At 41.4% G+C, this 15,308-nt stretch overlaps 1 protein-coding gene across 3 annotated transcripts in view; it reads right to left on the reverse strand.

Moving 5' to 3' along the window:
* LOC121651708 (adenylate cyclase type 6-like) overlaps positions 1-11,329 on the reverse strand; it is a 40,150-nt gene extending 28,821 nt beyond the window's left edge. Inside the window, exons 1-4 of one of the 3 annotated variants that reach the window (XM_042004089.1) lie at positions 11,126-11,329; positions 8,402-8,491; positions 8,240-8,302; positions 7,185-8,124 (exon numbers count right to left, since the gene is read on the reverse strand). In XM_042004089.1, coding sequence (XP_041860023.1) covers positions 7,185-8,124; positions 8,240-8,259 — 960 coding nt within the window. In that variant the 5' untranslated portion in view covers positions 8,260-8,302; positions 8,402-8,491; positions 11,126-11,329. Of the gene's footprint in view, positions 1-7,184; positions 8,125-8,239; positions 8,492-11,121 lie in introns of all 3 variants that reach the window. The other 2 variants (XM_042004088.1, XM_042004090.1) reach the window with 2 other exon arrangements.
* Positions 11,330-15,308: the final 3,979 nt, after the last annotated feature.

The following is a 15,308-nucleotide window of genomic DNA, read 5'->3' on the forward strand; positions in this document are numbered from 1 at the left end:
AACACACACCAAAATTATCATTCATGGCACACAATTTTTCCTAAATAACTCCATATTGGAATTTTTATCTATTTTCTGGTGGAGTGTCAAACATCTCTGTTTGTTTCAGAGGCTCTGCACTGAAACACGAGACCCTACACGTTACATAATTAATACAGAGCCGAGTCACAGACAGTTACTTGTAATGTAAAGCCAGTTATCCTGATCAGGCCGGACCTCCTCATTCCTCACAGTCACGTTTCTGTAAACATGGATGGGGACAAGCTGGGGGCCTTAACACTGCAAAAACTACACACTTCTGCTGGCATGCAGGCTGGTGTGATTTCTGTGGAGAGAGTGTGACTATTAAAGCTTTCTGGGAGTTAAGTTGCAAAAGTGTTTTTAATCAAATGGCAACAAAATCTGCATGAAAATGAGAAAAGCTTAAGGAAATCGAAACCTGCTTTTCACAATTTCATGAAGTTTTTTTCTGAAGCACTTGGAACCACCGCCAGGCTGCTAGGCTTCACATATAGTTAACAAGTTGAGGGAAAGCTGGGAATAAACAAAGAATCTATTTTTCTATTACATAGTACGGTGTTTTAGAGGACTTGCTTCAACATTAGAGGAATTCAAAGGAGTTGTGATCAGTAATGAAACCAATTAGTAGCAAAGAAAAACATCTGTTTAGACTTAAAAACTATATCTTTGAGAACAGTAGCACATTTCCACAGGGGTGGGGATACAGAGATGCACAGTCATAGAGAGCTGATGACAGATAAGCTTTTCTGAACCAGACAACTGGCAAACAACATCCTGTGCATCCTTCCCTCTCAACTCCCCACCACCTCCGCTCATATGACCCCTTCCCTGTCATTGCCATGTTTAATCATGGACTGTCTCATTTGGACAGCAGGGGGGAGGAAAACAAAGCACAAATCTATCCAAGCAGCCAAACAGCACCACATCTAGAAACCCAAGACCCTCTGACACCCGCCTTCAAGCTTTCTTTTCTCACAAGGAGAAGTGGATGGCACAAATCAATTTTGACCTGGTTTCTAAAATGTTCTTTTTTTCTATTTTATTTATTTACTTATTTTCAAAATCTTTACTTTAGGCAGTGGTTATCAAACTAGGTCTAGGCTGCTTGAGTCGTAGTTGTTTCCATGGCAACCACTGGACCAACGCAACACGAACACTGAAAGAGACACTTAGCAATGCTGTTTATTCCCCACCAGTCTCAGAAGTGATGCTAAACTCATAGCTCATTTCCCAGAGCTCTGATTGGTTCACATAGTGGCTGATTGCTGCTGCTGTGTGTTTGTGTGTGTGTTTGAGTGTATGTATAGAATTATGTATGTGTGTAACTGTGAAATGCTCATGCAAATAAGTATGAGCGATCAGGTGAAATGAGTTTGCACAGAGAAAGATTACATTACATTTTGGTTCAAACGGTCTTATGCACATAAGTAGATCTTTGATTGAAGACCTTTGTGTTTTTGCTGTGTGTGTGTGTGTGTGTGTGTGTGTCTTTGGGGGGGGGGGGGGTGTCACATCATTCAGCACTAGATCCTTGCGTTGAGCAAAGCGTACATGTGCCAGGTATCCTCGTTAAAATGCTGCGGCCGAGTTAAACACACAAATTATTTATCAAGGAGGCTGTGGAAGGAGTGCGTGGGGAGAATATCAGATTCTCGTCCCATCGCACCGCCTCGCTGCTGCTTCTTCCCTTTCTGCGGTGTGCTCTGTTTTACAGCAGCAGCTTTGTACAGGTGATCATCACAGGCTGACACTTCCTCCACTGACTTCTAAGTCTCCCATCTTGATGCAGAAAGAACACAAGGTTATTCCAGCAGTGAGAGCTGCTGTGAAGCTGTGAACAGCTGATGCTGTTAATTCGCTGCAAGACTTGCTCTGAAAGAAAATGCATCAGTTCTCTCGCTAATATCCTGGAAATGTGAAAAGTGATTCAACAGCCAATTGGTAAGTCCAACGCACATAACTATTGTACGTAAGCAGCACATTCCTACTTAAAATCCATCTGCCTATCTTATTTTCTGAAAAAAAACACATACTCCAAATGGGAGTTTGACAAAGAGATCAATGAGGCTTTTTAGGTCAACTTGGCTGTGGTCAAAACTCAAAGTTCTATTAGGTTACACTTCATTAACCCACACACAAATTAAAATATATAGAAATTGTAGAGCTGGCTGTGACTATACAACATTAACAACCCCTATTATGTGTATGTGTGTGTTTCAGGGGATGTTAAACACAGGTCTGTGTGTATGCAGAGAAAAAAAGGGATAGAGTGACCTGCCTGTTGCTCTGACGCAGACTCTGATAAGACTGTTCCATATGACGCAACAGTTAGCAGAAACACCAAGGGCCTGGTATTTTTAGGAACCAGTCTTTGACCTCTTACAGCCCTTGTGTCAAAACCATTCATGCAACAATGCTAGTTATTGTCAGGGGCCATAAAGCAAATAACTCAGAGTTGAAGAATGTGAAAAAATCCAAGAAGATCATTGACAAGCTTATCAGCAGTGTGCAGCATGCAACGTTAAATACATAACATGCACCTGGTGCAGTTCTCTGATTGAATCCTGGATGGAAGAACATGCAATGCAACATGCAATGAGTGCACCAAAATGGACACCCACACATGCAAGCTGGACCATTGTTCTGTGATGTAACTTCCTGAAAAATAACAAACAGCAAGAGTCCTGACAAACATTCAATGGAGGCGAGAAGGGAAGGCGTCAACCATAACAAAGCAAGAGAGAACATGTGTGTTTGGATCTGTGGACGGGTGGTACGGGTGCATGCACATGCGAACAAATTGTACAGTCACTGTTTATTTTAATAACTAATATGATGGTGCAAAACAAGAGAATTAACAGCTGAGTGAAGTTCACATGTAGCAGAAAACCACATTTTTAAAATGCTTTAACATCAAGGTGGTTCAGGCTGCTATATATTGAAGTGCATTGTGTGAGCATGCACAGTAAGGCAAAAGCTCTGAAAACAGGGTCTTGATTCGACCGTATGCAACTGTAAAAACACACATACCAACCAAAGCCGAGAGCAAAACAGCTTAGGAAACAACTGTGTGGACTGAATGTGTTTTGAAAGGCTTGATGGGATTAAGTGCCATTGATTTCAAGAGTCCAACATGAGGTACTGGACATACAGAAACCAGACACCCTCGAGATTTCTGTAACTGGTCTTACACGGGCCGTTCAATGGCTGATTTAGCAGGCAACAATAGTACAAAAAAATAAAAAAGTAAAGCACACTAATACTCATTTTCATGCATGAGTGTACTATAATTGCATTCAAAATTTAGTAACAAGATTTATGTGATCATATTACAGCATGTTCTGCACAATGAATCATGATTATGGTATTTTGTAAAGCAGCTGAGGTAAACTACAGTCCCGTTTGTTTTTATCACGTACAGCTGGTCTTTCTATGTACTAAAGATGTCTCAAAACTGCAAAGTCCTTTTGTAAAAATCACTAATATAAACAACTTATTTACTTATTTTTATGTATTAATATTAAGTCTACAGATATAGAATAAATCCACACTGAACCCTGTAAATAAAAATTTCTTGAACAACCTCTAACTGCTTCAAATCTGTAACAAGACAACAAGCAAAATATAAGGGCATACAAAATGCCTGTTATGCGAAATAACGAAATTATTTACAGTTTAAAAGCAGTGAAATTGTGCATTTTTGAAGAACATTGCTTAGTATAAGACTCCTTTGTGATTTTGAGGTAGTGCTGCTGAGCCAGATGTGGCAATCAAAGAACTCTCCAGTCTGAGCTCTTTAAACAAACTGTCTTCTCATTTTCTGGGATTTTCTTGGATTTTTCTACATGTTCAATTGTCTATCGCAGGCATATATCCTATTACTGTCTACAAACTTTAAAACACAAACAGGAAAACGTTAGTTTCTGAGAGGACTTGAATAAACAACCCACAGCGGGTCATTGATTTATTCCACAAGCTACTTGATACATGAATAAAACCAACTAAACTCACTGAATATGGGTAACGATTAAAACAAAAAGTAAGATGGTTCCTCTCTTGGTCACATGGAGAATCAGAGTAAAATCTGACATCCAGAACGCTTGACCAGCAAAACAAGGAATCATCTATTAACTTAGGGATCATCTGTAGCCTTCAACAGCAACACAAACCCAGTGGGGTTAATGAGTTATTGGAGAAAGAGGAAATACTTCCACACAAGCTTGAAGCAGTGATTGATGACACTATTTTACAGTTTCACACAGTACACAGACGACCTCAGAGAAACAGGCTTCATCACTGGGCTGCTTTTCATGATGTTCACTCACTAAACGATGGCAAACAATAGTGAATCTGTGATGGATTACACTATGGTATATCACGCAGGATGTTACGGCATGCTGGGTAATTCCTAAATTCCCATGAAGCCTTGATCTAGTCCTATACCTCAGTAATTCATTTTTAATTAATAATCAAAACATTAGGAGATTTACTGCAGTCAGCCTTGGTTTCATAACAGGACTAACATGTGAACGGATATTATAATGAATGCAAACCTAAAGAGACATAACAGCGACAATCAGTGATCACTAAGTCTTATATCCCTCCATTGTTTTCATGTAATGGCCTTCCTATTATGTTTTACATAACTCTTCCTCAGGGAGATGACAGTTGTAACACAGCAAAGACAGTGCAGAAGGCAAACAGCCACAACTGACCACCCCCACCCTCCCCTCTCCTCCCTTTGACCTCACCCCCATAACCCCACCCTTGGAGAAAAGTACAAAGAGTCCGTTGTGTGAGAGCACTGAGACTTGAATGATACTGTTTTATATCATGGTATTCTCTCACTGCCACACAACAGCACGTACACACACACACGGCCATCCAGTCAGAGCCTTCATTCAGCCCACTGACCTTCAGCGAGCCCCTAGGTCCTTGGCATGATGCACAAACAACACACTGTGCAGCAAGACCCATAAGCCCCAAATATGCAGCTACAACATGGTGACAAATCACAGCAGAGCAATTTACACAGCAGAGGCTGCGTCGCCAGTTCACACGCTACCACCCCATCAGAAATATCATGGCAGCCATGAGTCAAACATAGTCAATTTAACTGTTGAATATCATCATTTTCAATTTCCCCACCAGTTATTTCAAACTCTTTTTTTTTTACTTTTACTTAAAACAACTTGAATTTTTAGCATCTATAGTTTCAGTTATTTTCATTATCAAATTATTTGAAAATTATTATTATCATCATTATGGCCCCTTCATTCAATCATTTGGGCTATAAACTATGGTTAGGAATTATAATGACCATTTTGTTTATATCAGTATTTTTTCAAAAGGGTCTACAAACAGACCTGGGAACTTCTCTTTGCTGCCAATATATCTAGTGTTGCCAGATTTAAAGAGAAAGAGCCAATTAGCAACAAATGCAGTGACTTTTTGCATAAAAAATCAAAGGTATTTTCTGCACAGCAGTCATCATCATATGTTAACTAACTTTCTTTTTTAATTATTATGCTTGATACTGTATTTCAGCTGTTTTTATTCAATTATAAAATCAGTGATGGCTGGTAAAGATGTAGGGCCATTTTTCAGACACTTTTTCAGACTAGCTCTGTCACAACAGGGAGAGAAATATATGTAAATGAAAGGTTTAATTAGGAGTTCAGTATATTTCTGTCTGAATTTTTAAAAGAAAAATCAGCTAATCATTTTAATATTATGTTTTTCCTACTTGTGTGGAAAATCCATATGATGAGTGTTTTTACTTACTAATGACCAGAGCCGATCATTTATTTTCCGATAACACATTTTGTAATATGTGTATATGTATATGTATATGTACATATGTGTGTGTGTGTGTATTTTCTTTAATTAACCAATTTCAAAAACTAACAGCATTATCTGTTACTTCCAGCTCATTGTTTTGCACTTGCAACACACAACTTTCCTGTTCTTATCCAGGCACAATGTGCAGTTACCCAGCAACAAACAACCAACCAGTCAACACAGTGATGGATGTTATACTTCTTCTAAGAACTGGACTAAAACAGAATTAAATCATTGGACAATGATTCACAAAGTGGCCAGGAACATCACTTGAAATGAGTGCTATTGTTGCTTCATGCTGACAGGTTGTGTAGAGACACTTCTCTTTGTAAATGTGGCATTTGATATAATAGATTTATAACACGATAACATTTCAGCCTTCATAATGCCATATATAGAGAATTCATTCTGTTTTGTTTCCCTTCTCATGTCTAACTCTAATATGACAGTAGAAAGCCATAATCAACACCCCAAATCTGTCAGTTGCGTTAAGGGCAGCTGATCGTAGGTCACAGGGCCAAATGACCACTACGGTCTCTCTTTCTTCTCGTAAAGACACGCATTATGCTGGAAATCTGGATTCTTCATCTTATTAACCCCTCTTTTACTCACAGGAATACAAGCTTGGGAGTTTTTGTTGTTGTTGTTGGATCCTCAAAGTTAAAAAAGGGCAGCACATTCAGCTGTAAGTGTTTGTATGTAGAGAAAATAGCAATGGCTGCTGCTGCAGAACTATCCTATAATGAATTACACCGTTTTTTGGTGATTTTATTATAATTTTATTGTGATTTCTGCTATTTGTTGCTGCCTTTTACTACTTTTTAATGCTTTCTTTGCACCATTTGCAATGCTTTTAATGTTATTGTACATTTAATGTACTATACAAATAAACTTGCCTTGCCTTTTCATTTAAAACAGGATTTACAATATTCTGTGAAAACACAGAGATGGTAAACAAATGGCAGAATAATTTCACTGCCTGTCAGCTGAGGTCAAATAGGATAATGCAGTGGTTCTTAACCTGGGTTCGATCAAACCCCAGGGGTTCAGTGGAGGCCAAGACACACACCCAACTCATATGATTCGTGATAACACGCCCCGCTTGGCCATCATTGGCTGCAGGTGATCACACTACATTTTGTGCACCATTAAAACATATACCTAAAAATATACCTGAAAAAAATCATATTTTATTTTTCAATAAAGAAGGGTTCTGTGAATGCGCATATGAAACTGGTGGGGTTCAGTACCTCCAACAAGGTTAAGAACCACTGGGATAATGAAAGAGAAAACATGACATTCATACATCAAGTTTTTCTTACTTGTTTCCACAGGAACTTGTCTTCCTGGTTGATCTGCCAGGTGGTGACGACGTGTATGATGGACAGCACCGCTCCGCTCAGCACAGCTGCCCTCATCCTCACAGGCAGCAGAGTGTAGATGATGTAGATGAAGAACACGGACCACCAAATTCCTTCTGAAGCACTCCTGGGTGCCACCATCAGCACCCCAAACACCTGTACTGACACCAAGACTCCAATCACCAGATAGCTGACCATCCACATGTAGTCCTGGTGGAAACCGTTGCGGTTGCACACTACCATAAGAGCCATGAAGAGTGCCATCGCTACCGAAAGGGCTGACGAATAAGCCACGTGAGGGGCGGCGTGGACACAGTGGAAGGTCAGCATGATGCCGCACACTATCACAAGTACCCCCATGAGCATGGTCAGTGAGCTCTGGTTCAGCCTAAAGAAGTAACGCTGGTATAGGCGCTCCAGTTTGCGGGACTGGAACTTTTTTGACTGGAACACACGCACCACCCTGAGCCAGCAGTCCGCAGCCGTCACCACCCCTGTTGCGCCGTTGGGACCCTCGTCTCCCATGTCCCCACTTCCTCCATTGCACCCCCCTTTCCTCCCTTTCAACTCCCCATCTTCAAAGCCCAAGTCAACAGATTTAAGCCCCACCCCTTCCCCAGGAGCCCCTCCCCTTTTGCCATAGTGGTCCTCCTGCCATCCGCAGCGGACACCAAAGTTGCCCCCACCTCCTACAGCCCCTGCCACCCCTCCGCGGTGGTGCTGATGGAGGGGGGCTCCGGAAGGGGGCTCCATAGCATCTGGGTCCCGCAGACAGCTCATGTAACGCGGGTTGCAGAGAGATGAGCCTCCCTTCCTTTTGGACTTCTTGCCATTGCGCTCACCCCACGCAGTCTTGCGGTCATCCACTCTGGCAACTAGGAGACCACTGAACCAGGACATTCTGTGTGAGCAGAGAGAATATTCAGTAAGACAGATAACAGTCACAGCAGGGATGCAATGAGGGAGGACCAAACACCATTTCCTCCTCTAACTTCCTCTAGGAGCTGTTCGTTTACCTGTCGGGGTTCTGGTACATGTCCCAGCCCTTTCCCTTCCAGCCGGTTCACTCATTTATCCCCCTAAATGAAATTTTGATGAAGCGAGGAGAGATTTGTAGAGGCCACAATGCCAGGCCACAGGGTGAGAACGAAAGGAAGAAGGCCAAATGGCACACAGACCTCCAGATGTTTGTGCCACAGCCAGTGATCAGAGACCAGGGTTAATAAATGTCTCTACAACCAGGCCTATCTCCACGGCTTCTGCTGGGTCTAGAGGAAGAAAAAACAAGCGCATAGGAAAACATTTAATAGGTAACAAAGAGATTTCTGATCTGGGTATGACAATAAATATTTTAAAATTAGATCAGGTGAGACGCATTATGTTGTAATAGTATATAAATGTCCTCTTTACCATGTTGTCCTGAAAAAAACTCTAATAAAATGCACAAAATGCACATAAATTGAATTTCCTGGATAACCCGACACAGTTGTGACTGTCTGTAAACTGAGACAGATTCAAATAATAAGAACTACTTCTAAAATTAAGTGGAAAAATGAGGTGGGAGTGTTGTTGGGGGTCTGAACTCAAAATAGCATGCAGCTTTGGGATCTTTTAGGTGAACCACAACTTGTTCATTCTTGGTTGGGGGGGAGACACACACAAACATCCTCTGGTATAACCACACACCAGCAATTTAGAGTCAGCTGGGCTGAAGGGACAAACATCAACCCTCCAACCCACCCCTCAAGCACTGTTTACAGTCACAATTGATGATGAACAGATGAATGAAAATATACAGATGAATGCAGCTGGAACACAGGACACTGTCAAGACACTAATGGATTATACAGAGTGACAGAATCTGGCAGCCTGCAGGATTAAATCAGAAGTTGTTTGGAAATTACTACAAAGTCAAGATGTCTCTATTTCCCTTATAGTTTAATAGCTTGGCATACACATTTAACCACACACATGCCTTTTGGATGGATATTAGTCATATTTCAACACACACATAGAATGTTTTAAGTGTCTCTCTAACAAACTGCATGTTGCATATAGGATCATCCAGTTTTTTTTTTAATGTGAGCCTGGATTAAAAGTGGGTATTTCTGTGCTATTCAGTTGTGTACTTTATGCCGACTTGGTTGCATTTGATTTTGTTGTGATATCACTATAACATCTTTACTACACGTTTACTATAAAATAGATGTATATTAACAGGACTGCAGTGTAGATTCCTGATTGAATTATGAAACGTCCACATTTGCTTCAGCAACCAGCTGATCGTACCGGAGCCTCCACGCGTCAAGATAGAAACGCTGCGCAGCCGCCTCTGCTGCTGCCGCTGCCTTTCCTTTGGACTCGGCATTTTCACCGGAGAGCCACGCTGTGTTGTTGAAGCAAAAATAGCTTTTCCTCGCTTTATCTTGCCGGCATGCGCTTTCTCTGGCACGCACTTCTCTCGAACGAGTCGTATCCCTCCTCCCTTGGCAGCGGATCGACAAGATTCAAGGAGAACCAGCAAGCCCCCTTCTCCTCCTCCTCTTCCACCTCTCTTCCTTCTCTTTCTCACACACATATCGAACCCCCCTCCTCCCATCTCCACCTCCCCGAGTGCGTCCCTCGCGCTCCCCTACACAAGGTCGACCAGCTCATACCCATTTGCCAACGTCGCCGTGCTGCCAGTCGCTTTGTGCGTGTTTGCGTGTGCCTGGCCGTGCTCTCCGGTCCACCCCCCACACCCCACCCCTCCCCGTCGCGCTATTGCGAGAGGGGTGGGGGTCGAGGAAGGCAGTGGTTAGGTGGCCGACCATTCCTGGTGGGAAGAAGAGATACATTCGGGGAGGGGGGGTTCAACTTGGACACTGGCCACAAAAAAATAAACAAATAAGAGCAAGCTATAAGTCATTTATTATAAGGGCTAGACGTGTCCGAGGCCGCGCGTGCATCTCTCATCCAGATGATTCTGACAAAAAAAAAGAAAGATCAAGGGGAAAATCAAAGAGTCTTTTTTTTTCTTTCTGCATTTTCTGCGGCCTTGTTGTCATCATGTGCGGATATGTTTGTGATCCAGTGTATATGCCATGCACAGGCAGGCCGTGTGTGAGGGCCCGCATTCAAACAGCGTAGGCTTCTTGTTACATAACACCGTGGCCTGTGACAACCATAGCGGGGACCATAAAACTGTTCCGCTACGTTCTGCAGCCCAAGTTAGGACACAAACACGCTTCTGTCAGAGATTTATTCATTCTAACCTGTGCCCTTCAGTCTACAGCAAAGAAATACTCGCAGGATTAATGTATTGACAACCACGAGTCTTGGGGAAATAAACATGTTATTATAGCCTACTGCTGCACATTCCTCAGCATCAGTCAGTGGATGGAGGATTAGCGATGAACAATACTCGCATCTGAGTGAATTTAAGCAGCGTATGCAAAGGCTTTCAAGTTTGAAGTTATGTCATTAAAAATATCTGAATCATTATGAGCGCCTAATGCGAGTTGCAAGCCTGTGAATGTAGCTTGTTAACACCCTTCGGGACTGTCAGCTGTACCAAGTAACGTAAATGCACAGTGATGCAGCTCATCCTCCTCTCTCCCTGCACCACCACGCACACACAGATATGTTGTTACTGGCCGTCAGTGGAAAACATGTACTGACCGTGTATCCACTACCACCACCAATGTGAAGCGGAGGCCTCCCAGGAACTGTCGCCAGCTATGTCATTCACTCCGGCACGAATGAAGCACTGGCGGAGAGGTGGCGGAGGCGCACACGGATCAGTGCAACAGCGTGACAGACGTTTGTATGATATGAGAACATATATGATATACATCGGCCCGCCGAGTGGAGCTGTAGTTTTTTAGAAAATGAAGAAAAAAGGTGGAAAAATACGGACTCACCGTAATCATCTTCTGTTTCTATTCTCCGACAGCACCGCGGCAGACAATCCAATTCGGCGCGATTGGAGCGGCCAGAGTGGAGGACCATTTGTTGCCAAGCAGTGCAAGGATGGTCCGGTTAAACTGGTCACTCTGTGGTGGATCTCCTGTCGTCTTCTCGCTCCACTCCCTTGCCTCTCCTCCCCCTGACCCTCTCTGCTCCAAGCACCACCGTGAATGCGGTGGAAAAACAAAGAGGGCTCTTCCGGTTACGTTTCCAAAATAAAACTCCGAGCGTGAGGCGTAGCAGCACCTCATGAACATACTGTATTATGTTGTATAATCATGCTGTATTATTTTCATACTGAATTAACATAGCTGTACCATTATTACATTACTGAATCGACCCTATCTGTATCTGTATCTTCTTTATTTAAAACTATAAGTTGGTTATACTAATGTCCAAAATTTCCAATACCCTGCTCGCGTTTGATGAAAGCGACACTACTAAAACAAAATTGACAGGGGAACAAGATTTACATAAAGGAGTGGGAAAGGACAACTGAAAGGATTAATACAAATTATATATGTGCCTGACCTAGACTGATACAATTCAAAGTCTTGCACAGAATTATTTTTTCTGAAGCTACATTATTCCAAATATTCAGGAGTGAAGACAGAAGGGACAGATAATGTTGGCCCAATTTAAACTGCATGTTTTTCTTTTGCCCTTAATTATCCATCTTTTGACATAGATCATGTCTGAGATTCTGGGGATGAAGATAAACAGCTGTCCTCTAATTGTAATTGGTTCTTTACTTCTAAAACTAGAAATCCTGGCCTTTACATACTCAGTTGCATGTTGTTGCCTTTTCCTTCATTGAAAGTCAATTGAGCCACATCCATTTCTCACTGGTTCCATCATGTCTTCCTTTTTAAAAGTTAAAAAAAAAAAAAAAAAAAAGTCAGAAATGAATGAAAGGATAACACATCAAGAGGGAACCTGATCACCAGCATGTGTGAGAACCTCCATAACAGAATTATTTTTGAGCAGCTTGGTGTGGAACAATCAGGTGTTTAACTCAATGGCTAAGAATAAATAAATCACTAATGTTAAGTTAGGAAACCAAACTTGCTGCTCATTCCAGGAAGAGTTATCCAACTCCTTCCAGAGTTCCAACTCTTCCAAGCTATTTCCAACCAATTTGGAATTCATCTTCAAAGGATTAATTCACAAGTGAAAGACAGCTGTCAATCTTTCCTGTGAAATGCTAAGAGAAATAAAAAGAAAAGAAAAATAGCTACATCTCAAGAAAGCCCTTGGCATTTTAAATGTTATAGTTCCATTAAAAAATAACTGAGCAACTATAGCTTGTTTAGAAGACTGTCACTAAAAAGAACTTGGCAGCACAGCTTAGGTTTGCAAGGCTTCATAGCGCAAACCTTTAGGACTTCTGGAACAATGTTCTTTGGACAGATGAGGTGAAAGTGAAGCTGTTTGATCATGTACAGCGACATATTTAGTGAAAACTAAATACAGCTTATCAGCACAAACACTTGAAGCCATCTGTGATGTACAGTGATGAAGAGCAAAGGGTTCATGGTGGTTTGCAGCCATAGGACATGGGCAGTCATTGACTTGACTGTTTACTCTTCTGTAAACCAAAGTCTGGCGGTTAAAGCATGGCTGATACTGGCTCATGCAGTTTGACAGTGAACCAATCAGAATCCATCAGGAACTACAGTGGAATAATGGACTTCAATGTGATCCAAAAACTATCAAAATCCTTTACAAGATAGAAATATAAAATTATAAACGTCACTAAATACTTAATGATGCAAACTTACTCCAATTTCACTGTAATTTTGTCAGTTGTAATAGTGCTTTCCCCGTGGCGAGCTCGCACCTATAGTCAGCGCATTTCCTTGCCTTTATTTAGAAATCAAAGTCCGGTCACTTCCGGTATGTTGCGCTTTAACTTTGTCTAGTTTGACGCACCTCAGATGAGCCCAGGCGCGCCGTTGCTCTCACCACACTCAGTAACTCGGCACTCCCTCTAGAGGTGAAGAAACACCCCCAGCTGTGATCTCCTGCATGCCTCACATGGAAAAGACTAATTATGAAGAGAGTGGACATGGTGTAAACGAAACCCCCTTATTAATGATCTAATTTATCAGCCCTGTAAAGCAATAACGCAGCAAACAGTCAGTGATAAGCTGTCTGGAGGATGGTTTTTCATATAAACCAACAGGAGAAGGATGGAGGACCAGGTATATTAATGCAACTGACCAAACAGGTTAAGCAAACACAAACAGTCATGATTTGTTAGTTAAATTATCATTATATGCATATGTACATCTTCCAGTCTGGTAGTGGGGAATACATTTCCATAACCTGTTCAACCTGTGGCAAAAGTAAATATTTCCATTTTTCTGTAGAACCATAAAAATGGCTTTATGTTACATAAACAACCAGCAGAGGGGGTTGTTGGACATTAATCTCTGCAAGTTCAGGTGGAATTAAAAAAAAAAACAAAAAAAAACAAAAACATGCATCAGAAATAATGAACAATTCTACCACAATAATGTAGAAGTACTCACTCAGTTCAGTGCAGACACCTTCCACTGTTAGATCCCACCACCCCCCATCCCCATATCTTCCATGGAACTTTAAGGTATGAAGTGAACTCCTTTAGCCTGATCTTGCCTGAAATATGGAAAATACAAAGAAAAAAACAGATGATGCCCCCCTCAACCCTACAAAAAATTAATAATAAATAAATAAATAAATAATAATATTTAAACCAAAAGCCAACCAGGAGTTTGATATGTCTTTGCTTTGTTTAGTTGAAAATTCAAGTCTCAGAAATAAAATAAAATAAATAAATAAATGAATAAAAGAGATCTATCAGTGGTGCCTAATAACAGGGAATTTTGGGAAATTAACAATTTACTGTCAGACATGTATGGAGGACTAAAACCGTCAAAATGAAAAATTAATACAGAAATATAAAAATGGATCACTAAATCAAGTACAGATGATGAATGGATGGATGGATGGATGGATGAATGGATGGATGGATGGATGGATGGATGGATAGATGGATGGATGGATGGATGGATGGATGGATGGATGGACTGGCTGGGAAAGAGCTGAAAGAAGCTGCTGGGAATGGATCACTGCATTTGGTCAGTCATCCCTGTCGTGACCCCTGGTAACTGTCAATCAGAGCTGCATTGATTAAACAAATAAAATAACCACCAAATAGTTGAACAATTTTATTTTTCCTGCGTATTTCTCCTTACAAGTGAAGAAAACTTGTATTATGACAGAATTAGGGAGTGCTTGGATATGCTCTACAGTCCAAGATGATTGTATTTTTCTCTCTGGCAGTAGTGACTGTGGTGGACTTGAAGAAAAGAGGAAGGGAAACGGTGGTTCAAGGAAGGTAAATTGTGCCCCTCGGCAAATGTTTAGAAAAGTTTTTATCTCAACGATTCAGGAAATGTTCTCTGAGCATCACAGCCAACTTTACCAGAACCTTCAGCCAGTTCCTTTGTTGGTTGTGCATGTCTGCAGGGGGAACACCCTCTCAGTTACTGCGTCCACATCAAATGGTAAACAGTCATCAGTGACTGTGTGATTTTCAGCTAAGAGTGCGACATGCTGAACATCCTGTACAATCCTGTTTGGTAATCATTCTAATGGGTTCAGGCTGGTGTGAGCTCGTAAAATTGGACCTGTGCAAGACTCTGCACAGACGAACTCGGCTGCGTTGTCTGTACATGCCTCTGTACAGAAGTAGAAGACACTGCTCCACAAAAGGCCATTGTTAACATTTGTACTCTCCTTTTTCTCAGTCTCATTCTTTCATTCATTCATTAGTTGTGCATAATTTCATTGGTTCAGAGTGTGCAAGTACTTGCAAATTGAATAACAGTCATGAAGCATCCATTACATCTGTAAATACCATGCACTACGAGACGTCATGTTATCCTCTGCGCATTCGTGTCACTTCAGGGGCCACATAGCGTTCACATGTCATCGTGCTGAAGGTTGCATTGTTATGACAATCTCTACGACCACGTCAAAAAAAAAAAAAAAAAAAAAAAAAAAATCGGATTTCATTAAGAAATCAGATTTAAGCATACTGCAGTGTGAATGCAGCATTAGAACCTGTGACCTGCTCAGTGTTGTTTGGTG

This window comes from Melanotaenia boesemani, chromosome 13 (assembly GCF_017639745.1).
Source record: "Melanotaenia boesemani isolate fMelBoe1 chromosome 13, fMelBoe1.pri, whole genome shotgun sequence".
Taxonomy (NCBI): Eukaryota; Metazoa; Chordata; class Actinopteri; order Atheriniformes; family Melanotaeniidae; genus Melanotaenia; species Melanotaenia boesemani.